This window comes from Macrobrachium rosenbergii, chromosome 22 (genome assembly GCF_040412425.1).
Source record: "Macrobrachium rosenbergii isolate ZJJX-2024 chromosome 22, ASM4041242v1, whole genome shotgun sequence".
Lineage (NCBI taxonomy): Eukaryota > Metazoa > Arthropoda > Malacostraca > Decapoda > Palaemonidae > Macrobrachium > Macrobrachium rosenbergii.
The window spans coordinates 15165243-15192236 of record NC_089762.1 but is presented as its reverse complement, the minus strand read 5'-3'; the positions used below and the strand labels follow the sequence as shown (position 1 = coordinate 15192236).

The 26994-nt window shown below is 41.8% G+C and overlaps 1 protein-coding gene across 4 annotated transcripts in view; it reads right to left on the bottom strand.

The window, feature by feature from the left end:
* The window catches only part of Atg3 (Autophagy-related protein 3), a 136748-nt gene that overhangs the window by 86203 nt on the left and 23551 nt on the right, over positions 1-26994 (bottom strand). For 3 of the 4 annotated variants that reach the window (XM_067124266.1, XM_067124267.1, XM_067124268.1), the window contains one exon: positions 22056-22244. The exons of the other annotated variant lie outside the window; for it this stretch is intronic. In XM_067124266.1, coding sequence (XP_066980367.1) covers positions 22056-22244 — 189 coding nt within the window. The remainder of the gene's footprint in view (positions 1-22055; positions 22245-26994) is intronic. 4 annotated transcript variants of the gene reach the window in all.

The following is a 26994-nucleotide window of genomic DNA, read 5'->3' as shown; positions in this document are numbered from 1 at the left end:
ATCGTATAAATGATTAAATTTAAGGAATTTTAAAATATTAAAAGTGAGAATTTGTCATTTTCTGACAGTATATCTTTAAAGGAATATCTTCTAAATAAAATGTCTCTTTGGATTCTATATTTTGGACATACCTTTAAAATATGCTTTACTGTTATTTGTATATTACATATTTTGCACATAGGTATAGGGGCATGGGGTTACTCATCAGGTAACCATGTGTCAGTTTAGTGTGACCAATTCTTAGCCGTGTCAACATTACTGAAAACCTGCGGCAATTCTGATAGGATGATGGCCACGGGTCTACAGTTTCTTTTATTTCTCTTAATTTATTGTTAAGACTGCTTTCCCTCCAGTTATTTTGCCATTTCTTCTTAATCACCGCTTTACTGTATCTAGTATAATCTTCTAATGGTAATAATTCTGCTGATATTGGCAGTGTTCTAGCCTCTTTTGCATAGGTGTCAGCTTTTTCATTGCCTTCTAATCCTATGTGAGATGGTATCCAACATAGAGTAACAGATATCTTTTGCATTTTCATTTCATGTAATGTATGTCTAATTTCATTTATAATTTGATTTTTTGGAGTATAAGAGTTTATTGCATTTATTGAACTTAGTGAATCGCTAAAGATGGTTACTTCATTAAACTGGTTTTCATATATAGTTGTTAATGCTGTTTTTATTGCTAGTAATTCAGCAGTGAACACTGATGCTTTGTTATGTAAAGAGGCTTGGCTTTTTATATTGTTTCCGTGAGACAGCGAGTCCAACTCCCATATCATCTTTGGAACCATCAGTATATAAATGATTATTACTGTGTACCTTGATATGTTCCAGAGCATACAGTTTCATAGAAAGTGGGTTATTCAATTTATTAATTGGTATTGTACATAGTTTGTTACATATCTGGGAGCACTTATCATCCATGGAGGCATTATTTTGTTAAAATTGTAAAATCTAATATTATAAAGATCATTGTTAATAAATAATCTATTAGCTCTAATAGGAAGGATGGGGTAATTTTGTATTCCAGAAACAATCTGGTTTTTTAAATAAATCTTTGGTTTTTGCTGGACTATTTATAATTTTTAAACCTCTGCACATCGTTGTTATTTTGAACTTATAAGATAGTGGCATTTCTCCACTTTCTACAATCAAGGATTGGACTGGTGATGATTTGAATGCTCCGGTGGCTAACCAATCCCAAGGTGATGTACTGGATCTAGCATTTTGAGAATAGTCTCACTAGCAGAACTATAAATTGGACTGCCATATTCTAATATTGGTAGAACTGTAGCCTTATAAAGTTTCAATAAAATATCTCTGTCAGCACCCCATGAAGTGTGAGCTAATTTTTTAATACATTTAAAGATTTTAAGGCCTTTGCTCGGCCGAGTTACTCGCCGGACGTAAGGAAAATGTTTTTTTTAAAAATTCACCATAAATCGAAATATTGTGCTAGAGACTTCCAATTTATTGCAAAATGAAGTTAAACGATTGAATATTACTAGAATGTAAGAGTTTTAGCTTACAATTGCGTTTTTTTACCATTTTGGTCGAGTTAAAGTTGACCAAAGGTTGAAATTTTGGCAGTTATCGTGATTTATGTGAAAATATTTCAAAACTGTTAAAAGCTACAACCATGAGCTATTTTCTGTTGTATTCTACATGAAACTGCGCACATTTTCATATATAAAAGTTTATGTAACGACTAATGTAAAACGATGCAAACATTATGACAACATGACGAAAGAATTTCTGAGATATTCGGCCGAGTTACCACGCGCAGAGCGTAAGGAAAAATTTTTTCAGAAATTCACCATAAATCGAAATATTGTGCTAGAGACTTCCAGTTTGTTGCAAAATGAAGGTACATGATTGAATATTACTAGAATGTAAGAGTTTTAGCTTATAATTGCGTTTTTGACCATTTCGGTCGAGTTACAGTTGACCAAGCTTGAAATTTTGGCAGTTATCGTGATTTATATGAAAATATTTCAAAACTGATAAAAGCTACAACCATGAGTTATTTTCTGTTGTATTCTACATGAAATTGCGCACATTTCCATATATAAAACTTTTATGTAACGACTAATATAAAACAGTGCAAACATTACGACAACGTGATTTAAAGAATTTCTGGTGGCGGACGTTAAGGAAAAAGTTTTTTTCAAAAATTCACCATAAATCGAAATATTGTGCTAGAGACTTCCAATTGGTTGCAAAATGAAGGTAAATGATTGAATATTACTAGAATGTAAGAGTTTTAGCTTACAATTGCGTTTTTTGACCATTTTGGTCGAGTCAAAGTTGACCGAAGGTTGAAATTTTGGCAGTTATCTTGGTTTATATGAAAATATTTCCAAACTGATAAAAGCTACAACCATGGGTTGTATTTTTGTTGTATTGTACATGAAATTGCGCACATTTCCATATATAAAACTTTATGTAACGGCTAATATAGAACAGTGCAAAAATTACAACAAAATGACGAAAGAATTTCTGGGTTTTCCGACCTGTGTCACCAGGTGAAATAACCTTTCAGCACTTATTTCTAGGTAAAGCTATTGCTAAATATACCAGAGAAAAGCTAAAAAGCTAAGCCGGAGTTACTACCCCTGGTGCGAGCTCCATGGTATGGAGTCATGTATGAGAAAGGGTGAGATTGTCACAATCACAGGCCTCCGCCCTGTAAACATTCCCAATGTCAAAGTCCCACCGAGTGAGGTGCCGTTACAAACCCCGCTCCACTCGCAGACTGTAAACAAACCGGCGTCACCCATTTCCACTTTTAGCGCGGCGTCCGCTATTGTTGTGTCGTTCTTGTGTGCGCTTGTTTTGATTGTTTAGCAATGGCATCCTCCTTGGATTCTTCACCTAAGTTGAGTACCATCTCTGTATTTTATTTTAGGCGGTTGAGGCTCTTTATTTCCCTCTAATTTAATAATTAGGGGGATTTAATTGCCCGTCTCATCCCCTTCTCCCGACGCCATGTGACCTTCAGTCGGTGCGGGATTAGGTCGGGGCTTCTTCCCCTTCCTTTTTCTTTGTTGTACCCTTTTGCTTATTATTTATATATATATTCAATTGGGTTTTATATTTTTGTTATCCTTCTCTGGGGAAGTTTTAGTCATTGCCGTTTAGGCTACGAGTTTTCCCCCTCGGGCCTATCCGCTATTTATCCCTTATTATACGTGTTATAATTTGGACCTTCACTTCCTCCAGTGCTTGGATACTTTGTTTGAGATGGTACAGTTATGCTTATATAGCTTATTTTAAGACTAGCGCACGGATGTCTTTGATATTTACGGATATTATCCTGTAATTTTTTATCTGGGAGGTCAGCCATTTTCCTCCGCTACCATATCGCGTTGGGCTTGGTCTTCCCTTCTACATATGTTCTTATGATTAGTTAGATCATTATTATTTTGCCTAGGTTAGGTTAACTTTAGGCTAGTGGAGTAGATACTTCCCCTGGGCTTCCTTCCTCAGCCACTGGCTGTGTTAGGCTAGCCTAGGTTGTGGCTTGGCGATCTCTTCCTTGTTAGGAGAGAAGGTTTGTGTGTAGGAAGGTCCATAGTTGGAGCTCCCTTTATGTGGCGTTGGTTAGTGAGTTCGGCTTGCGCTCCTCACTCTCCCTATTTCGGCCTTTCCGTTTAGACTCTACAGTCCTAAATAAGGTTAAGCTGGAATAACAAGGGTTCCTCGTGTAGCCTACCCTCATCCGAGCCACATCTTCGGGTTATTCTCCATCTTCATGTTTATACCCTCTCCTACCACATCCTCCTTCCTCCCCCCCCCACCCTCTCCCACCCTTGGTTCGCTTTCATATTATATGTTAACTTACCAAGGCCCGAGAGTTTTATCCTTTTCCTTTCGCCATAGCCCTATATCCCTTCCTCTGCATTGATTGGTCTGTTCTCTCGTTACGGTTCTGACCTTATCCGGTCACACCCCTCGAGACCACAGTCGGGGACCGGGGGTGCTACCACACCCCTGTTTCCCATACCTTTCTTTGCTTTTGGCCTTGAGTGTTCCCCGTCTTCCTCTCTCTCAGTATCGTTCATACATGTTCGTCCGATCGCAGGGAGAAGTTGGATCTCATGGCGCCCGGGGTGTGCCTACCCACGCCCTGGTCGCTACCCTGGTTCCTTCACTCATGGCCTATACCAACCCCCCCCTCCCCTCCTAGTGTCAGTACGCGTTTTTTCCCAACCGAGAACCGTTCTTAGAACAATATCTCGGGTGGGGAGAATTGTGTTCACGTTGCCAGTTGGTGTTTCCCACCTGACTGTCTTCTCCGTTCTCACACGCTATGACATTTATATTCGTTCTTTCACTTAGAACACCTATAGTCCCAGTATCTACTCTCCATGCTAACTATCTTGGTGTTTTCTCTGCTAGGCGGTCGGATGTCCTTGTCGCCTTCCACTCCGTGGGTATGGTGTTTGGTCGGACGGTGCTCACTACACCTCCTCCGCAGTCACCGTATTGAAGTACAGGACTCCTCCCGCCTCCAAGCGGAAATATCCACCTTATAGTTGACCTTTCCCTAGTCGCAGATATGTTTATTCTTTTTATATATATATATATATATATATATATATATATTATGTATTATGTTATATTTATACACTACCCTTTTGGGACATTCAGTCTCTCCAGATTAACTCCGTCGGTCCCTTTAGGTTTTCTTGCATGTTCCAGTAGGCCCCTTAACCTCCCGGTTTACTCCGGCAAGACCTGTCTGGATATTGTTTTTTATATATATATATATATATTTTATATTTATTATTTAATTATTGTTTTGTAAATTAACTGTCCTTTTGGGACCTTCCCGTCGCTCCCGGATTAACTCCAGTGGTCCTCTAGGTAGTTAATCATGCGTTCCCAGTAGCCCCTTATTTCCGGTTAACTCCAGCGGGACCTACTTGGATAACTATTATACCAAGACACTGCTCCGCAGTCCTATTAGCATACTCATTTTATCGGTCAACTTACAGATGGTGCGTTGTCAGGAGCAGGGGTGCACCGCTGTGCTGAACCAGGCCAGCGGGCATGAAGTGTGCAGGTCCCACTCCGGTTGTGCAGTCCACGTGGGGGACCTGACTGTCTGGCACCCAGATGGTTGTGAGGTGTGCTACGCCCTCTATGAACAGGTTCTAGATGAGTCGGTAAGTTAGTTTTCCACTTCCGATTCACGTTTAACCTCAGTTTTGTCTTTTATGGATAATTGTAACATATTCTCCCTTTAGGAGGCTCAGTCACCTGACTTTCTCCCCCCCTTCCAGATTGACCGCAGCTCTCGGGACTCCGCCTTGTCGACCCTTAAGACCTGGGTCGGCGGCTTCGGGAGGAACGTCGGGCAGGGAAGCCCTACATCCTCCAAGGCGCCTGCAACGTTCTCTTCCCCGCGCCTGGATCTCGGCCGGTTGCGGGACGAGATAGCCGCCCCTTTGATCGCTGGGATCCGGGAGATGACACAGCCCTCCCAAGAAGAAGTCGCTGCATGCGGTGTTGTCACCGAGGATGTTGCGGCCCTTAACCTCAATCTTGAACCTATGAATGTGGACCTGGACTTGCATATAGGTAAGGGGGTAAGTGAGGCAGGTGACCTTCTTTTCAGTTCTCCCTCTTCTACTGCTTCTTCCTTCCGAGGATTTGTGAAATCCTCTTGCCTTATGGACGTGCAAGGTCTACCGTCCCTAAGGTCAAAACTGTAAAGAAAAAGACCTTAAAATCCCAGAAAGTCCACTCGAGGTTCCTCAAGATGTCACGCCCCCTAGCCCCGTGCCGTCTACGAGCAAGGCCTCTACTTCTGGGAAGGGAGCACGAACCAAACATAGTAAGGAGGCTCCTACCCCTCCTTCCTTTGATGCGGAAGCGTTCGCTGAGCTTCTTATGAAGCAGTTTGACAAAAGGGTTGACGACAAGCTGTCGCAACTCTCAAATCAGCTGTCTTCATCTAACGCTTCAGTGCTCTCTTGTCAGAGGAGATTAAGTCGCAGAGGACTCTAATCTCCCGGGTTCATGAGTGGCGGAGCGCCAACAAACCCTTCTCCGTCCCAGACACTTCCAACCTGCCTCCCTTTTGATAAAGGAAACCCCTGGCGCCTGACCCTCTTTTGCCCCCAGCATGAGGGTACCCTCACTATCGAGGGCCTAGGCACTCGCAGAGGTTGGAGGAATTGGAATTCTTCCCTCCCAACCTAAAAATCACCTTATGCAGGTTATGCCAGGCTCACTGAGGAGGCATGGATTGGTCCGATAAGGTCCCTAAGGAAACTGTCATCTTCCTGAGGGACCAGGCCCAGTCAGCCCTACCACGGACCTTTGTCGTCGGAGTGGCAGGCGGAGAATACTAAGCTCACTCCGGCAAAAGGTGCATTCACTATGTTCTCTCTGGGAGAAGCTCTCCCCACTCGTGCACCTCTAAAGTGGCCTCCTCACCAACCAAGCTTGTGTAGAGGGTAAACCAGTTCCTCATCTCCGGAGATAGATCCCACCTCTCTGTCTTGCCCGGAGATTCTCAATATTGGGCAGCAGCTCCGGATACCTTTATGGTTACTCGGCTGGACCCTGACTGCGCCTCTAACCTCTTCAGTGAGCAACTCCTAGAATCCCGGAGTCGCTCCTGAAGGCCGGCGAGTCTAAGGACAGGCTTAGTAGGTCCTTAACTCTCTGACTTTGGCAGAGGCAACGCCAGTCGTATATTGTGAGGATCCACTATTCCAGGTACTGACGAAATCTCTCTTGGGGAGTTTTCAACAGGACCTGTATGACTTCGTTAAGACCCGGTTGAACTGCCGGAAGCACATCTTTTCGGCAGCTTCCATCCGTCATGAGCCCAACAGGCTCATAAAAAGCTCCATCTGGGGAGCTAACCTCTTCCCCCAGGAAGAGGTTGATGCAGTCCTAGCAGAGGCAACTAGGGCCAACCAGAGTCTCCGCTCCCGTTGGGGTTTATCCTCCAAGAGGAAGCAGTCGGAGCCCGCCGGAACTCATCCCAAGCCAGGGAAGAAGTTCAAAAAGTTCAAACGGCTCCCGACTCAGACTGTATTGCAGGCTGTCCAGGTCCCCGTCCCTGGTCATCCCTCAACCTCCCAACCTCAACCTCAACCTCAGTATGTGCTGGTCCAACCAGCCCATCAGCCCTCTCGCTGCCCCTTCTTACGTCTCCTCCCAGCTTATAACGCTTCTTATGAAAGCCAGGGGCATTTCGGTCGATCCAAAATGCAAAGGAACGAGAGCTAGAGGGTACTTCGGTGAGGATCATCCCGCCTCCTCCAGAGGAAGAGGAGGCAGAGGATCCAGAGGAGGCAGGCCCTCTCCCGCACAGTGAGATATCTCAGGTAGGCGGGAGGTTATACCATTTTCGGGACCAGTGGAACTTCAGTCCCTGGGCCCAGAGCATAGTCTCCAAGGGATTGGGGTGGAGTTGGTGCAGAAGTCCTCCCCCCCGTCAGGTTCCATCAATCACCCTCCAAGGCTCTGAAGGACTTTGTGAAAGATCTATTAATAAAGAGGGCAATAAAGAAAGCGAGACATCTGAAATTTCAGGGCAGACTGTTCAGTGTTCCAAAGAAAGGTTCCAGTCAGCGAAGAGTAATTCTAGACTTGTCTCATCTAAATTCCTACATTCAATGCGACAAGTTTCGAATGCTTACAATCTCGCAGGTTCGGACCCTACTTCCCCGTGGAGCCGTAACCACCTCTATAGATCTTTCAGACGCCTATTATCACTTCCCGATTGCGAGAAGGTTCTCTCTTTATCTGGGGTTCAGACTAGGAAACCAAGCATACTCATTCAGGGTCATGCCATTCGGTCTCAATATAGCTCCCAGAATCTTCACCAAACTGGCGGATACGGTAGTTCAACAACTCCGGTCTCAGGGGATCATGCTAGCCGCATACCTAGACGATTGGATCGTTTAGCGCCCAACGCCAACAAATGCCGGAAAGCAACAGCCATAGTAATCAGCTTTCTAGAATCACTGGGCTTCCAGATAAACAGGGAGAAATCCCGCCTAGTGCCGGAGATTCGCCAATGGTTAGGAATCCATGGGACCTGTGTGCACACAGACTATCTCTTCCGCCAGCCAAACGGAGAGAAATAGCGAAAGCAACCAGACAGTTTCTCAAGAACAAGAAAGCTTCCCGTCGCACTCCAAGAAAGAGTCTTAGGTTCTCTTCAGTTTGCTTCAGTAACGGATCTTCTTTTTGAAATCCAAACTGAAAGACATAAACAGGGTATGGCGGAGTCGAGCCAATGTCAGGTTCAGAAACAAAGTATCTCTGATTCCACCGATTTTGAAGAAGAGACTCGGCCTTGGATGACCGTCAAGAGCTTATCGAAGTCAGTGCCCTTCAGTTTCCTCCGCCATCTCTAGTGATTCACACCGGCGCTTCCCTAAGCGGGTGGGAGGATACTCCCAATACAAGAAGGTACAGGGGACTTGGTCTACCATGTTCCGCCAGTTTCATATCAATGTTCTGGAAGCCATGGCAGTCTTTCTAATCCTGAAGAAACTGCGCCCAACAATCGGATTCATATAAGGTTGGTTCTGGACAGCGCAGTAGTAGTACACTGTTTGAACGGGGAGGCTCCAAGTCGAGTCGGATCAACCAGGTTATGATAGCAATATTCTCTCTAGCAAACAAACACCAGTGGCTCTGTCTGCTACCCACCTTGCAGGGGTCCGGAATGTCATTGCAGACTCCTATCCAGGACAACTCCGCTGGAGTCGGAATGGTCCCTGGACAAAACTTCATTCAAGTGGATTTGCAACCAAGTTCCGGTCTCAAAGTAGATCTCTTTGCAACAGAATGCAACCACAAACTACCTTGTTATGTTGCTCCCAACCTGACCCTCTAGCTCACTCCACAGATGCAATGTCCATAGATTGGAACAAGTGGAAAAGGATCTACCTCTTCCCTCCAGTAAACCTGTTACTAAAAAGTCCTTCACAAGCTCAGGACATTCAAGGGTCAAGTAGCCCTAGTAGCTCCAAACTGGCCGAAGAGCAACTGGTTTCCACTTCTTCTAGAGCTGAAGCTTCGTGTTTGCAAATTCCCAACCCAAACTGACGCAAATAGTACAAACTCAGACTGTGTCAGCTTCTCAAGAATTCAGAATGCCCTAGCTTTGTGAATTTCATGAAGTTTGCTGCTCAAAGGGATGCTAATATTGATCCTATTAACACTTTGTTCCTAGAATCAGATAAAAGGAATCCACTCTTAGACAATATGATTCAGCAGTTAAGAAATTAGCACTCTTCTTAAAAGAATCTGAAGCTACTGTAATGACCACTAATTTAGCTATTTCATTTTTAGGTCATTATTTGAGAAAGGTCTGGCCTCAAGTACCGTTACTACAGCAAAATCAGCTTTGAAAAAGATATTTTTACACGGGTTTAAGATTAACTTAACAGACTCTTATTTTTCGTCTATCCCTAAAGCCTGTGCTCGTTTGAGACCAGTAACCCGCCCACATTCGGTTTCCTGGTTCTTAAATGATGTCCTTAAGTTAGCCTCAGAAATAGATAATCATAATTGTTCTTTCACTAACTTATTGAGGAAGACCTTATTTTTGATTAGTTTAGCTTCAGGTGCTAGAATTTCTGAACTGGCTACCTTGTCTAGAGAACCCAATCATCTTGATTTCCTTCCATCAGGTGAAGTGTTGCTAGCTCCTCACCCTAAGTTCCTAGCTAAAAATGAAGATCCTCGAGATAGGTGGTCTCCCTGGAAGATCATCCCCCTCCCACAGGACCTGTCTTTATGCCCAGTCTTTACCCTGAAAGCCTATTTAGACAGGACCTCACACATAACTTCCGGGCCTCTATTTGTAAGGGAAGGGGGAGGAACCATTTCTTTGAAAGCCATTAGGCAACAGATCCTGTATTTCATTAAACATGCAAACCCAGACTCAGTCCCAAAAGTACATGACATTAGAGCAGTGGCCACCTCTACTAACTATTTTCATTATATGAATTTCGAGGATCTGTCAAAATACACGGGGTGGAAGTCTCCCGTAGTTTTTAAACGCCACTACCTGAAATCACTAGAAGCTCTGAAATTCTCTACAGTGGCGGCAGGGAACATAGTTCCCCCCCCAATTTAATTCTTTCTGTACTCAGTCACTCTCCTCCCTCCTACCTGCCTCATTTATTCCCCTAGGTCATCTCCAGGTCAGGCATGCTTCACAGCCTTTCTGCTGACCATGTCATAGTTTTGTCCTGTTTATTGTTTAATTTAAATGTTACATGTATTATCTTGTGGGACACAGTTTCCCCACCTTAGTTTTAAGTGTATGATTAGTACTTAAGTTTGCACCTTTATGTACTCTTTAATCTAGTATGATTTTGTATTCATGTAACCTTAATATTATATTAAAACTAAGTATATTTATAATATCATTATTAAATCTTAATACCAAATCTTGCTACTAGGATAATTAAAAACTCTTGTGGAAATTTAGTTTTATTACTTTCCTCTACAAGTCTCCTTTGTTTCAGGATGGTATTTTGATTTCTCTGTTATTATTTCACCGGTAACACAGGTCGGAAAACCCAGAAAAAGGATTTTGACAAAGGAAAAATCTATTTCTGGGAGAGACCTGTGTCACCCGGTGACCCCCATGATTCCTTCTTCCCCCTTGGTAAAATACCATTCCAGTGTGGGGTGCTAATGTGGAATGGGGGACGCCGTTTGTTTACAGTCCGCGAGTGGTGCGGGGGTTTGTAACGGCACCTCACTCGCTGGGACTTTTGACATTGGGAATGTTTACAGGGCGGAGGCCTGTGATTGTGACAATCTCACCCTTTCTCATACACGACTCCATACCATGGAGCTCGACCGGGGTAGTAACTCCGGCTTGGCTTTTTTAGCTTTTCTCTGGTATATTTAGCAATAGCTTTACCTAGAAATAAGTGCTGAAAGGTTATTTCACCGGGTGACACAGGTCTCTCCCCAGAAATAGATTTTTCCTTTGTCAAAATCCTTTTTATGAAATTTTCGGCTGAGTTACCGCCCATGCGTAAGAAAAAAGTTTTTTTCAAAAATTCACCATAAATCGAAATATTGTGCTAGAGACTTCTAATTTGTTGCAAAATGAAGGTACATGATTGAATATTACTCGACCATTTCGGTGGAGTCAAAGTTGACCGAAGGTTGAAATTTTTTGTAGTCGACGTACGGTACGTCCACTCGGCACCCAACAGACAATTTTAGTCGACGTATGATACGTCCAGTAGGCGTTTAAGGGTTAAGATCCAAGTTTGACAAAAGATCCAGACCTCTATGCTTAAAAACCGAGCTAAGCATAGCTCGATACCCCTTTATGGTGGAGGACGACAAATTCCTAGAGCACCTCAGATAAAGGAGGAAATCTGCAATTTGTGTTATAGATGTCTCAGAAGAAGACTTTGTGTATGAGATACCATCATCATAAAACTGAACACTTGGCCTGGTAGATGTGGCTAGAAGATTGATGCCTGCATCTTGCAATAGCCTCTGCAGCTCCTCTTAACAAGCTTTATGCTCTGGCATGCTTGCGAACAGTCTGAAGCCTGTCAGAGAAAGAGCGGACAACCGTTCGTGATACCTCCTTTGGTGCGGTTGTTTGAGTAAACACGGTTTTGGGGGAAGGAGCTTTGGAAAGTCCACCAACAACCGTAGAAGGTCCGGGAACCACTCTTTCAGGGGCCAGGACGGGGCTATGAGGGTCATAGTTACGTTGCGATGAGATTGAAATTTGTTCAACACCTCCCCGACCATGCTGAAGGGCAGAAAGACGTAAAGATCCAGATTGGACCAATCTTGCAGCATGGCATCTGTTGCCCATGCCAGAGGGCCCAGGGCTGGGGAGCGAAAGAGAGGTAAGCAATGGTTCCTTGAGGTGGCAAACAGGTCTAATGAACCAAACAAAAACTTCTTTCAGTTTTCTTCTGAAGATGGAAAGAGAAACCCACAAGATTCCTGTGTATAACTTGTTTACTGGAAGGAGAAGACAGCAGTGCAGATGATATAGGAGGAGTATACATAATTAACCCTTAAACGCCTGTTGGACGTTTTAAACGTCGTCAAAAATTGTCTGTCGAATGCCGAGTGGACGTTGCAAACGTCGACTGAAAATGCTTTTTTTTAAATATTCATGGAAAAATAATTATAGGCCTAGTTTGCGGAAGATTTCAAATCACGCGCCTTGGCGGATGCTGGGAGTTCACGGATCCAGGTGTTGTGTTGTTTTTGAGCATCACCCAGACGCGCATGCGCGAATTCCCTCCTACTCACACCAGATAGCATCAGTGTCGGACCTTGCGGGAGCGATATTTTGACGCAGACGTGTTTTGCAGAACTTTGGCTGTCAGGACGTGAGATATGCTGCTGCATCTGCCTGTCGTCGAAAAGACGCGTTTGCATTCGATGCTGCAACAACAGGACGTTTGCAGATATGTCACAAAGGTGTCAGGACATTTCGTGAAAGGCGCATACTGCCTGTCGGAAGTGAGCGTGTGAGGCGAGTTTTAGACTGGGATGCTGGAGAAGGACCCAGCAACCAAAGTGAATTTTAACATTCGGTCAACTTTGACTCGACCGAAATGATCGAAAACGCATCCGTAGCCATAATTATTACATTCGAGTAACAATCAATCATTTACCTTCATTTTGCAACAAACGGAAAGTCTCTAGCACAATATTTAGAATTTTGGTGAATTTAAAAAAAAAAAAATTTTCCTCCGCTCCACACGCTACAACTCCGCTGAAAATCCTGTCATTTCTTGCGCCAGCTTGCCGTAATTTTTTCGCCGTTTCATATTATTCATTACATAAAGTGTTATACATCAAAATGTGCGCAAGTTCATGTAGAATACAACAAAAAATATATCATTCCTTTAGCTCTTCACGGTGTTTTAATATTTACATCGAAATCACGATAACTGACAAAATTTTAACATTCGGTCAACTTTGACTCGACCAAAATGATCGAAAAAAACGCATCCGTAAGCCATAATTATTACATTTGAGTAACAATCAATTATTTACCTTCATTTTGCAACAAACGGAAAGTCTCTAGCACAATATTTAGAATTTTGGTGAATTTTTGAAAAAAAAAAAAATTTTCCTTCGCTCACAAGCAACTCCATTCGCTGAAAATCCTGTTTCTCCACAAAATGTGTGCAATTTCATGTAGAATACAACAAAAATATCATTCCTTTAGCTCTTCACAGTTTTTTAACTATTTACGCTGAAAATCCTGTCATTTCTTGACGCCAGCTTATTACATTCGTAACAATCAATCATTTAATTTTTCGTTGTTTCATATTATTCGTTACATAAAAAAAAATGTTATACATAAAATGTCATTTCTTACGCAATTTCATGTAGAATACAACAAAAATATATCATTCCTTTAGTTTCTCTTCACAGTTTTTTTATATTTACATCGAAATAACGATAAATAGAAAAAATCAACCTTCGGGTCAACTTTTAACTCGATCAAAATGGTTCAAAAATGCAATTGTAAGCTAAAAACTTACAGCCTAGTAATATTCAATCAATTTCCTTCATTTTGGCACAACTGGAAAGTCTCTAGCACAATATTTTGATTTTTGGTGAATTTTTGAAAAAATTTATTTTTTACGTCCGCTGCGTTTAATTCATGCATCATTTTGTGATAATATTTTCTCTGTGTTGCTTTAATCGTTTTACAATCTGTTATATACCAAAATCATTGCAATTTAGTGTACAATACAACTAAAAAAATTAACTCATTAGCTTCAACCATTTTCCTTACAGCACGATTTGTATACAATTATATACAAGTTTTTTTTGCTGTCATATATTCCAATATTTATATATGATGATATTTTTTTTTATTTCTGATGGTTGCATACTAAACTTCAGGCAATGAAAAAAAGGAGCCAAAATGAACTCTTAATCTTGAAAACTAAGTGGGCTGTGATTTTTTAAAAAACTTTTTTCCGCTTCAATACGCTACCTCTTGAGACCGCCGGCATATGGGAGACGTTTTTGAAAATAGGGCTTTTTTACAAGTAAAGTTAAAGGGTTAATTGCAACAATTGTGGAGACAAATATATGGGTGAAACAGGTAGGGGAATAAGGACTAGAATCCAAGAACACAGAAGGGCAGTACAGCTCAACTCACAGGGGAGTGCTATAGCTAGGCATTGTTGGGAAAAGGACCATAGGATGGATTTTAAAAACAGCAGGCTTATATACAAAAGCAATAACATCAGTCATAGGAGGGTAGTGGAAGGGGCACTCATCAGAGAGATTAAAGTGATAGAAGGAAACAAAGGATTTACCTCAGAAGATCCCATAAGCCGATCTTTAATATTAAAAGAAGCTAAGATAGACCCTTCTGACCTGGAGGTTAGGTCTCCTGCCCAACAGACCAATGGCGACTACTCACACACCACAAGGGTTAATACCACTGACCATCAGATCAGGATATCAGACCGACAGGAGGAGATTAACAACTCTCAAGAGAATGGAAACCATGACAGCCATCATATAAATGACAGCACAGGGAGAAGTTCCAGAAGATTGCTGGGCCTTGAACCAGCCTGACCACCTTCAGATCTCTTGAAAAAGCGTCACAGTTAGGACCTGAAAGTACTTGAGATTAAAAGTAATATGTAAATATTTACAAGTAAACAAGTTATACACAGGAATCTTGTGGGTTTCTCTAAACAGGTCTAATGTCGGCCAGCCAAATAGTCTCCAAAGGTCCAGACAGACCAGGGGATCCAAGGTCCACTCAGTGAGAAAGACCTGCTTCCGACGGCTCAGCTCATCTGCCAAAACATTTAGTTTCCCCTGAATAGATCGAGAGACCAGAGTCGCTTGATTTTGATCCGCCCACAGGAGAAGATCTCTTGCTGCCTGGCAGAGAGAAAAGGAATGAGTGCTGCCTTGCTTTTGGATGTACTTTAAGGCCATGGTATTGTCTGCATGAACTACCACTGTCTTGTTGCAGACCATTATCAAGAAGAACTGAAGTCCTAAGTGAGCCACTTTCAGCTCTCTGACATTTATATGAAAGTTCTGTTCTTCTGGGGACATGTCCTGGAAACTTCCTGGTTCCCCAAGAGGGCTCCCCACCCTAGGTCTGAGGTGTCTGAGTAGAAGTCTAGGTCGGGGTTAAGAGGATGAAGGGACTTTCCCTCCGGAAGTCTTTCTTTAGACAGCCACCATTGCAGGTCCAATTTGATCTCCGGGTTATGGGAAACACGTAGGTGTCCAGCTGTGTTTTCCTGTCCCAGTTGGCCTTGAGGGAGAATTGCAGAACTCTCATATGAAGTCTGCCTAGCTTCACAAATGATGCCAGTCCCCAGCAGGCTCATCCACTGATGGGCCAAGCAAGACAAGAAGCTAGAAAATTGTGGACCGTCAGAAGGCAGCTGGCAATTCTCTTCGGAGACGGAAAAGCCCGAGAAGTCCAAAAGTTGAGAGTCATCCCCAAATAGAGGATCTCTTGCAAAAGGGTCAACTGGGACTTTTGGAGGTTGATGAGAATGCCCAGTTCCTGAGTGAGGAGAAGAATCTTGTTCAAGTCCTTAGTGGACCTCTCCTTCGCAGGGGGATCGAAGAAGCCAGTCATCCAGATAAAGAATGATGTTTATGCCTATTAAATGGAGCCATTTTGCTAGAGGAGTGAGTGCTCGAGTTAATACCTGAGGTGCCATAGAGGCCGAAGCAAAGAGCCCGAAACTGGAGTACTTTGTCCTGGAAGATGAATTTTAGATACTTCTTGGAGTCCGGATGGATGGGGATATAGAAGTATGCATCCTGCATATCCAAGGTTATCATCCAATCACCATGGTGAATGGATGAAAGGACAGAATGGTTGTCTCCATCTTGAACTTTGTCTTCCAGACAAACAGACTGAGGGCACTTATGTCGAGGACTGGTCTCCAACCCCCGATGTTTTGGGGGACCACAAAAAGACAGTTGTAGAAGCCCTCTGTGTTGATGTCCTTGACCTCTTTTGTGGCCCTCTTTAGAATGAGGGAGGAGACCTCCTCCAAAAGGGCTGAATGTTTCTCTGAGCCTCTTGAGTAGGCCATCAGTGCGATGGGAGAAGTGACTAAAGGGGGGGCTCTTCAAAAATGGGATGGTATAGTCCTCCTTCAGAATCTTGATAATCCACAGTTCTGCTCCTCTGATCGTCCACTTCTCCCATAACTTGAGAAGACTGGCTCCCACTGGCGCACTAAGGACTTCCTTCTCATTTGTTGGGCAAAGACCTAGATGAGCTCTTTTTGATGGATCTGGCCGAGAAGCAGACATTAGAGCGGGTCCTAGGCTCTGACATGGGCTTACTTTCACGAAAGGACTGCTGCTGGAGTGGAGAGGCCCTCTTGGAAGCCAACGCAGACAAATCCTTGGGGCATTTGAAAGACTTCTTCTTCTTCTTTTAACGTGCTTTTTTCCCATTTTTGTATGGGGTAAGCACGATGCCTTCTTTTGAAGGACTTTTTGATTTGGCTTTGGGGTAGACCTGTGGTCTCGATCGGCTGCCCTGCCTGACATCGCTGAGACCCCGGCGTATGTTTCATGTAAAAAAATATCATACCCGACCCAACGCCCTTTCTTCCCAGCAGCGAAGTTATTACTGGTATGGCGAGAGTTCGAGACATGTGAGATGTTCGTTATGTTTTTAGAAGGTGTTGTAGTGGCTTTGTTTTGTGTGTGTATTTAGACTGTAACATCCATTTGCTTTTTAAGCAAACCTATCCGTTGATTACATATATAATCCCGGGATGTCTACACGGATAGCAAAGTGTCTGCCTCTCTGATCAGTTGGCTGAGGATTTGAACCCGTATCACAGACCTCCAAGTCCGGCTGCTGCTGTAACCGACTGAGCCATCGAGGGGGCATTTGAAAGACTGCGACAGTAAATCCTGGGTAGATTTCTCTTGGGGGTCCGAAGCAATTTCCCTCACAATGTCGTGAGGGAAGAGGTGATGAGGATCCAACAGCGAAAACAAAAGGGCTGATTTCTGGGTGTGAGTGACTCCTTCAGTGGTAAAGGAGCACCAAAGTTCTCTCTTCTTTAAAACACCCGAACAGAAAAGAGCAGCAAGCTCACGAGAGCCATCCCTGATGGCCTTGTCTGTGTAGGACAAGACTCCCAGCCAGTCCTAGGCAGTGTCTCCCGCTTAGTCCTTAAAGTCTTCTATCTTCTTGGCCAGTGCTCCAACTGTCCAGTCCACAAAACTAGAAACTTTAAACATCTTGAAGAGGTCCTTAACAAGGTGGCTTAGTTCTGCTGACAAAAACATTATCTTCGCCGAGAAGAACGCAGAACGTCGGGAAAAGTCGACAAGACTGGAGAAGTCCCCTTAGGAGGAGGCAGCAACTCCCAAAGAAGGAGCTTCCATAGTGACATAGGAAAGATATCTCCTAGGACTAAGTGCGAGGGAGGGAAGGCGAAGGACACTTTGTCTTGCTCCCACATAGCTGAAAGCCAATCTTCAATTTCTTTAAGAGCCTTCTTGGAAGACGAAGAAAGCACCTAGTTCTGTCATCTGGATGACTCCCCATCAGAAAGGTCAAGGCAGGGAAGACCAAAGCAGCTGGGGCGAAAAGGTGGGAAAGTTCGCCAGCAGATACTGAAGAAGAGCTGCATAGGCTGAAAGAGGAGCAGGTTCTTGATCAAACTCCTCTTTTCCTGAGGAGACAGGAGACAGGGTTGTATCATAAGAAGTCCTGGAAACAGAGGGAGCTTTCTTCAGTAAGCTCATTATCTCAGCCAACTGTTGTTTAATGGGTGCCAATGACGGCTCGTCTTGTCTTGATCTAAAGGAGGAGACCAACATCTAGAAGCAGGCACTTGGCACTCGTAAGCTGGAGACTGGTACTGAAAAATTGGTGGGAGCTGGTGCCGGGCGCTCAGGAAGTGGTGCCAAGCGCTCTAGAGGAGCCAGGCGCTTGAACAAAGACGATGGGAACCTGAGCGGGTTCACTGGGCACTTAGGGGCCAAGTAAGGGCGCTCAACAGCTGGATGCTTAGGAGAGAAGGCCTCTGGACTGTCCCATGTGGAAAGTGGATGCTGGACCGAGGCAGGGACAGAGGGGTCCACTGCATGACTGTAGGAAGACTGTGGGCTGAGACTAACCTTCTTATAACTCTTAACCTGTTAAGCGTCACCCACGTAATAATACGTTTACTGCAATCTACTCGGTAGTGCCTTCAACGGGATATTACGTTCACGACTTTAACTGTGCTTTTCAAGCTGTCAGCCCCGTAATAATCGTTTACTCGTATGGAAAATGTTGGAACATCATTTGGTAACACTCTTAGAACACGTAAGCTGTAATTGATGACTTATTTCCTGCCTGGCAACTCTTTTTAGTTGGTCGCTTGATGCCTAGATGACTATTTTTTTCCCAGAACACGTTGGGCGTTTTCAGAGACAACATGGCTTCGACGTCTTCCGCAATGAATGCCACATAGAGGAGGCGTATGTCTTCAGGCGAGATAAATCATATCCTAGACGAGGTGTCTGATACTGAAGACATATTTGATGATGACAGCTCTAGTTCTGAATCCTCCAGCGATGAGGATATTGAAGAAACAAACTTTTCTTCCGATAGCGGAAGTGAAGATGACTTCTCATTGCCGAGTGACTGGACTCCGAGAGGGAGAGAGAGAGATCCCTTTACTTTTGTTGCTGATCCCGGCATGAAATTTTCAGTTGAGGATAAAGAGAATCCATCAGAATATTTTGAGAAATACTTTGATGATGAAGTCATTGATTACCTCGTGAAAGAAACAAACAGATTTGCAAATCAGTTTCTGGATGAGAATGTAGAACATTTGTCTCCACAATCACGAGTACATAGATGGTTTGACACTTGTGCAAGCGAAATGAAAGTCTTTATAGGGCTACTTATTTTACAGGGAACTGATTCTAAGTGTGACAATTCAATGTATTTCTCAACACAAGAGAGTGTTTCTTCTCCTTTTTTTCGAAAGGTAATGAGTGGCCGTAGATTTGACTTGTTGCATAAATTCTTACATTTGGTTGACAATAGTACTATAACAGAAGGACCAGGAAGAAAGTTAGCAAAAATAAAGCTATACACTGATCTTATTTTGAAGAAATTTATGAACAATTACATTCCAAGTAGGAACGTTTCTGTTGATGAGTCTTTGTTAGGCTGGAAGGGAAATTTATCATGGGTTCAGTATATACCAGCTAAACCTAAAAGGTTTGGAATAAAGTTTTATGAACTTTGTGAAAGTTCTACTGGTTATATATGGAACTTCTTCATTTATGCAGGTAAGGATACACAATACATGGAAAAATATATGGATCTTCCCGTATCTAATAGAATTGTTTCCTCCCTTATGGACCCTCTTTTGAACAAGGGCTATTGTTTATATACAGATAATTTTTATACATGGAAAAATATATGGATCTTCCCGTATCTAATAGAATTTTTTCCTCCCTTATGGACCCTCTTTTGAACAAGGGCTATTGTTTATATACAGATAATTTTTATACAAGTCCAACATTGGCAGATGCACTTGCGGATGAAGAAACTGACACTGTCGGTACTGTAAGGGTCACTAGAAAGGACATGCCAGCAAAAATAAAAGGAACTAAACTGAAAAAAGGTGAAAAAGTAGCAGAATTCCGAAAAAAATCTATGGTACTGAAATGGAAAGATAAAAACGATGTATGTGTTCTGAGTACAATGCATGATGATTCTATGGTGAAGGTGAAATCTAGGAGAGGAAAAGAAATGTATAAACCGAAAGCAGTTGCAGATTATAATGCAAACATGGGTGGAGTTGATTTGTCTGATAACCTCTTGGTTCATTTTTCGACCGCAAGAAACAGACTGAGGAAATATTACAAGAAAGTATTTCGACATTTGTTAGACATGTCTGTTGTGAATTGCTATGTCACATATAGAGCCCTTGGTGGGAAGGTTGTAAGACGTGAATTTATTTTGAGGATTAGTGAAAGACTGATTATGAAATATGCAGAAGAAAGAACTGTTCCCTTACGCAGACCCCCATGACTTGCAGCAAAACCTTCACGGCTAATTGGCAAGCACTTTCCTGAGTACTGTCCACCTACAGATAAAAAGAAGAGGCCACAAAGGACTTGTGCTCAGTGTCGAAAGAACAACATAAGAAGGGATAGCTCATATTGGTGTAAGGATTGTGAAGTAGGATTGTGTGTAGCCCCTTGCTTTAGAGATTGGCATACAAAAGAATAGTGCATGTATGTATAACACTTTTTGTTCAGTATTTTGTAGTCTTATGAAATAAAATAATAGTAGTATTAATAGTTTTTTTATCCCATCATTTAATAAAATTCCTAATCTTAACTACAGTATGAATTATAAGCATAAAAATCAATATTAACTTTGAAAAACTATCATCAGTGATATGACCACTAAATGCAAGAAAAAGCGTGATGGTACGTTAGCAGCGAGCTCACCCGCGGGGGACGCTTAACAGGTTAACAGGAAGCAGAGAATGGCGACCAACATCATCTGCATCTCTTCAGCAGATAAGACGAATCTAGACAACAACTGGTGAACATCCAACAAGATGCCTTTCCAGTGGCTGTCTGTTGACACCTGGGAATGTGCAACAGGCTCAACTGAGGGAGCGACTACCCATGGGCAAATCCCACCAGCCTCCCTTTGACTTCTGGTATGTCTTCTCCTAGGTTCAGGGGGGCAGGACAGGGATCTTCGTCTAGGAGAATCAGCGGGACAAGTGGCCACCTCCTCCACTTGCACAACACTGTCACTTGTCACTTTTTCCGCATACACTTTGCTCATTAACACTTGCAGTGACGCTCCTAACTCCACCACTGTATTAACTACAAGGTTAATTTTCTTGTCAAACCTAGCTTCAAGATTGGCAATGGTATTAGGGTCGGAAGCAAGGGAGCCAGGCATGGAAGTACATGGATTAATAGGAGGAGGGCTAGTAACAGGAGAAAAAGTGGGAATACGAATACTGTAGAAGGAGCAGGACTGGCTTCTCAACTAGGTTTAGGAGTAGTTTCTAGGCTAAGTGACGTTCATCTCTTGGCTCTAGAGGCTGCTTTCCTCTTCCTATCCCTTTCTAATTTGTCTAGGTGAGATCTAAATACTTTCCCCTTTTTCTCATCCCAGTCATTACATTCAGCACAAGTTTTCTCCCTACTACACTCCTCCCCTAAAATTACTGCAAATTGTATGTGAACCATAGCAAGATTTAGTCAATCTGGTTTTACAACCTTCACTGCAGTAGTGAAAACTAGAGGAACTAGAATCAGACATATGTAAAAAACTAGAATCCTGATCCTAAAGGTTAATAAGCTGATCAGTGCTTGAAGGCTACTCAAAATATGCGATAATAGTTCACCGAAATCCAGTAAATACAACTGAAAACCTTGAAAAAAGCTGCAGCTAACAACCCAATGTTTGGTCAAGAGCCAGTAGAAACAAATTGAGCTTGTCTGCTAAGTTGTTCCCAGTGTTCCCTGATTCCCTGATAGTGAGTGGGGCTAGTCACCTACACAAAACAATTAAAGTGCTACCACGATTTTTAAAAAAAGACTGCCGCATGAGTTAGAGAATATAGCTACGTAATTACTTGGTAAGTTACTTATATGAAACTCCAATGTTCCTACCATTAGTCAAAGACATCCTGAGTGAACAAACCAAAAAAGTCACAATACCATGAAAAGTAGTCAACAGCAACTAACAACTATCCAGCCCTACAACAACAAAAATTCTGATGAAAACTAAAACATTCAAAACAATCCTGATGAACAGGTGAACTAGAGTCATCTTGGTTAGCCAAGCAACCTTCTTTTTGTATTATTAATGCCAATCACATCTGCCAGTGTGAAGATATAGCTATCTTAACATCAGGTAAGATTCATCCCATATAATGCTTATTAGAGGTGAATGCCAAGTGCTTCAGATTTATGAAACAGCATAAATAAATAGCTGAACCAAAATTCTTTTCTAACAAATAACTTTTGAAATCTTAATTTTTCACATACCTGCTTACACCTTTTATAACATGGGACATTCTTTGTTATGAGAAATTGCTTATCTGGAGGTAAATATGGCTTTGTCTTACTGCTGTCACCCGCTGCCCAACGCCAAGTTGGACAGTGATGCACTAAGTGATCGCCAGCTGCCAAAAATTCTTCTGGAGTTAAAACGCCAGTCTCCTTAAATTTGGACTCCTGAAATGCATAAAAATATAAATGCTTAATTTAAGATTTATTTTTTAAATATTTACCTCTCCATTATATGCTTTTACTTCTGTGCTAGTGGGAGTTCAACAGATTGAAACAAAAAAACGAGAACACTTGGTTTTCTATGAATACCCTTCTTCTATCCATCTACTTCCCACACCTCCCCCCCACAAGGGGACTAATAGTTACAAACACCTGTGGCTGGCAGTCTACTTCTGTTCACTTTGAATGTCAGGGAGGTAGGGAGGGCAATTTATACAGTATAATGGAGAGGTAAGTATTTAAAAAATAAATATTAAATTAAGTGTTTACATTTTTTAAAAGAACCTTACCTCTCCATTATACAGCTGATTCCCACATTTGAAACAGGAGATGGAAAAAGTGAAAATCAGCCAACCCTTAAAGGCTATTTAGCAGCAAAATATTTGTACAAAGTGAAAATCAGCCAACCCTTAAAGGCTATTTAGCAACAAAATATTTGTACAAAGTAAATATTTGTTTTAACCACTGAATCAATCCATAAACTATTAAGACGCTTTAGGAGATTTGTCACTCAGGTATGAGATTCTCATCATGAAGATAACCGAGGTCTCTTTGGAGGATGCCTCCTTCAGCAGAAGGAGGGTAGGGTTACTGTGCCAAAACCCTACAGAGCCAATGATGGATAACTAACCAGTAGGCATGTACGAAAAGGCATACAGTACTTCTAATACTCAACAATGAGTATCTCCAAGGTTTCCAAAAACCACAACCAGGTTTAAAAGGTAGTCGACCAAAAAAGACTACCTACTGATTCAGGACATAATATCCCCTGCACAAACCAGAGGAGTTAATGCTCTGCAATAAACGTACTTAATCTCCACACCATAAAGTCAGCCAAAACAAGTACAAGATTACCATGCCACCGAGTGACTTCTGTGTCATATCCAAGGGTAAGTTTTCAAATTTAAAAGTTGTAACCACTGCTCGCATGTTCAGTGGCATAACTTCCATTAAGGGTAAAAATTAGCATGAAAGTTCTTAACCAAAGACCAATGAAAAGGAGATTGCATTTCTACTTTTAGGAAAGTCCGGTTTCCATATCACTCGAGACAAAACCTTTACTGTATATCAGGTTTAACTCTATTAGCACAATTCCAACAATCCTTACAGACAGTACTGGAATCCCAAGGGGTCAAGTTCCTCAAGCCCTAATGACTCCAGGCTGGGTGAAGATACTGCGGTAGGCAAGGGCCTAGCCCAAAACTGTGTACTTAGCTCTAAATAAGGCAGAGATAATTGCCTTGTCTTAGCATAGCCTATCTTAATCTAACTAAGATTGTGGCTCTCTAACTCTTTAGTTGTGTCTAAGGTTACTGTGAAGTTTCCATACAAACTTTTACACAAGGAACTAGTTCTAAACGGTTCAAAGGTCGACAAAATAATGAACTGAAGAATCGCATACAGGTTCCAAGGTAAATTGCATAACCGAGACCTGAGAAACTTCACTTTAACACCTTGAAAAACAACTAGATTGTCCTCAGACAAGCCTATAGCAAAAGCCAACATGGCCCTTTAGCCTTAAAAGCTGCTACCAAGAAGTTTCCTCATGCTTGAGAAACAACAGAGACCTAACCATGTTGTTTATAGAGGTATCGGTGCTGGAAAAAAACTCTTAATGTGGGACCATGACTTTACAACCTGACCACTGATGTTGGAAGAATTGATTAGCAGATTCTCTCCCAGTACCAATAATGGCATTACTGCGAGATCCCATCCTGAGTTCACCAGAAACATGGACCATACCAGGCAGTCATCTGTAGCTTGAGGGATTTTGATAAAAACTTTTCATCTCTCAGTTGCTTGTGTCCGCCACTGAAAGAAACTGGAAACCCAGCCTTCCCCGGTCACCTGGGGTAATAAACAACAAGAGGCAACTTACCAAGTTGCCCTAATACACTGATGACTTCCTGAAACATAGCAAGAGTAGGAAAGGTATTACAGTCTAGATCTACCCAGGGAGCAGCTTGGTGTACCTGCCCAAGCTAGATGACCTTGTACAGTGCATCCTCAACTTATGGCGCCACCAACTTGCAGCAATTCAATCCTACTGTGCTTTTTCAGTGCCGTTAACGGCGTTTTACAGCGTCCGTAACTCGATGCAACATCAAGTTACGGCGCCGTAAGCACCATTGATAGTGCTGACAGCAAGAATAGGCATCAAGTTAACAGCACTTACAATGATGTAACTTGATGCAACATCAAGTTAAGGCACTGAAAGTGGCGATAATGGAAAAAATTGACTTACGGTGGAAATCAACTTACTGAGCAGCACTGGAACGGATCTCCCACCGTGAGTTGAGGATGCACTGTACTGGTAAACCAAAATTTGGTAAAAAGACAACTTCCTTTGGTCTCAAACAAGTCCATAACAGGGGATGCTGACAACCCACTGTCTACAGCCAGCCTTTGGAAGTTGAGTACCTTCCATTACTAATACTGTACTTATCTCAGTGACTGAGTACAGTACATCCACTAAAATTTTCATAATGAATAATTACCTCCAGCAAAGGTAATAACTCAGGATGAGATTGTGTGTGTTAATTTGACCAACTAACAGAAAAGAGGGGCAGAACATTTAGACATAGTAGTGTTTGCTCCTCTTTAAACATAAAATGAGTAATATCATCTCTAAGAGACTCATTCTATTTGAATACCCTCTAAGTGCCTCAAACTCATATCTTTAAATAAGGTTGTCTGCATTTAACAACCCTGAGAGGGAAAAACCTCAAAATAGATACTTTTTTTTCAACCTAGGTCAGGGACAAAAGACTAGTATCTTCAATGCAAAAGTGAGCATTGCACAACACTTATAATTCTCTTACCATATCACAGGTCCTAGGACTACCAAGATAGGGTTCATTTGCTTTAAGAGGCTTTTACAAAAGCCTCATACAGCTTTAGAGGCAAAAACTAAATCCATCAAGGTTCCCAAAAAGAGTTACAGTGTACCAGGCACCTTAATTACACCCAACCTAAGATCTTCTGTGGTCCAGGTTGTAAGCATTGTCTAGTATAGCAGTACCTATATCATAGAAGACAAAGACCTAAAAACTCTAACAGCTGGAACTGACAGCAGTTAGAGTAACTAGGAAACTAAGAACTTAATGAAGTTGCCTATAGAGGTGCATGCTCAGGAAATACCTCCAGCCCAACTCCAGATGAGAGAAACTAACCCTTAGGAAAGATCCTCAGTTCACACCAGATGAACCTCACTCTAGCACAAGATGGTTATGGTGTCCATGTGAACGTCTGAATCAGGAGGAAACTTGGAAAACTTTAGCAAGTGGAAGTTTTAGAACTTTCTCAAGTATGAGCTCTGGGGGAAAATACTAAAGATGCAACAGAACCCAAGATCATTCCTCCTAGGGCACCAAGGAACCACTAGGAACATCCTATATTCCTTGGATTCTTTAAAATTAATAAGTATCTCTCCTTCAATCATAAAAAGATAGATGTAAGGTTTCACAACCAACTACTACTGCTGAAAACACCTGCCAAGTCAGTCAGTGGGCCTGTAACTTTCTGCTCCAAATGACTAACATGTCTACATACAGATTTATTAGTTCTTAAAGAACTGACATAGTCAGAAATTCAGAGCCATTCTGTATGCAGAATACTACTCTTTTTAGCTGGTCCCTTAGCACACAGATCCTATCCAGAACAACCTAAGGAAATGCCACTATCTTCCCAGCTTCTGTTCAAAGAAGTGTCTTTCCTATTCTGAGTAAAAAGGAATAAAAATATTTTATTGTCTTAAGTAAATATATATATATATATATATATATATATATATATATATATATATATATATATATATATATATATATATATATATATATATATATATATATATATATTATATATATATATATATATATATATATATATATATATATATATATATATATATATATATATACTGTATATATATATTGTGTGTGTAAATATAAACCTACACATTATGTATATATACTGTACCTATTACTGTATATACAGGCAGTCCTCGGTTATTGGCGGGAGCTCCATTCTGGGGGTGTGATGATAACCGAAAATCGCCACTAACCGAAAATCGGCAATTTCCAGCATTTTTTTGGCGATTTTCAAGCTTATCGGCACCGAAAAGTGCCGATTTTTTTTGTTATTGGCGCCTCTGTTAAGTATGTATTGGTGCCAATACCCAATTATCGGCACCGATAAGCGGAAATTGCTGATTTTCGGCACCGAAAATTGCCGATTTTCATCACTAGACAAGCCCCATAAAACCGGATCGCCATTAACCGAGCACGCCGTAAACCGGGACTGCCTGTATATATATATATAAATATAAATATATATATATATATATATATATATATATATATATATATATATATATATATATATATATATATATATATATATATATATATATATATATATATATATATAGAAGAATCGTAGGGGAAACAGACCCGACAAACATCTCAGGTTGAAGAGGTAAAGGCATGCATGTCTCTTAGAAGAACAAGTTTATTCTGCCAACATTTCACATCACATGATGCATCCTCAAGGTTGGAAATTACAGACAATAAATACTTAAAATGTCACTTCCACAATGGGAAAAGCTTCTTTAAAAATTTTTAAAATTTTTAAACATTTACAACTACAAAAAAATTAAAACAAGAACTTGAAAGGAACACCTACCAAGGCAAGAGCT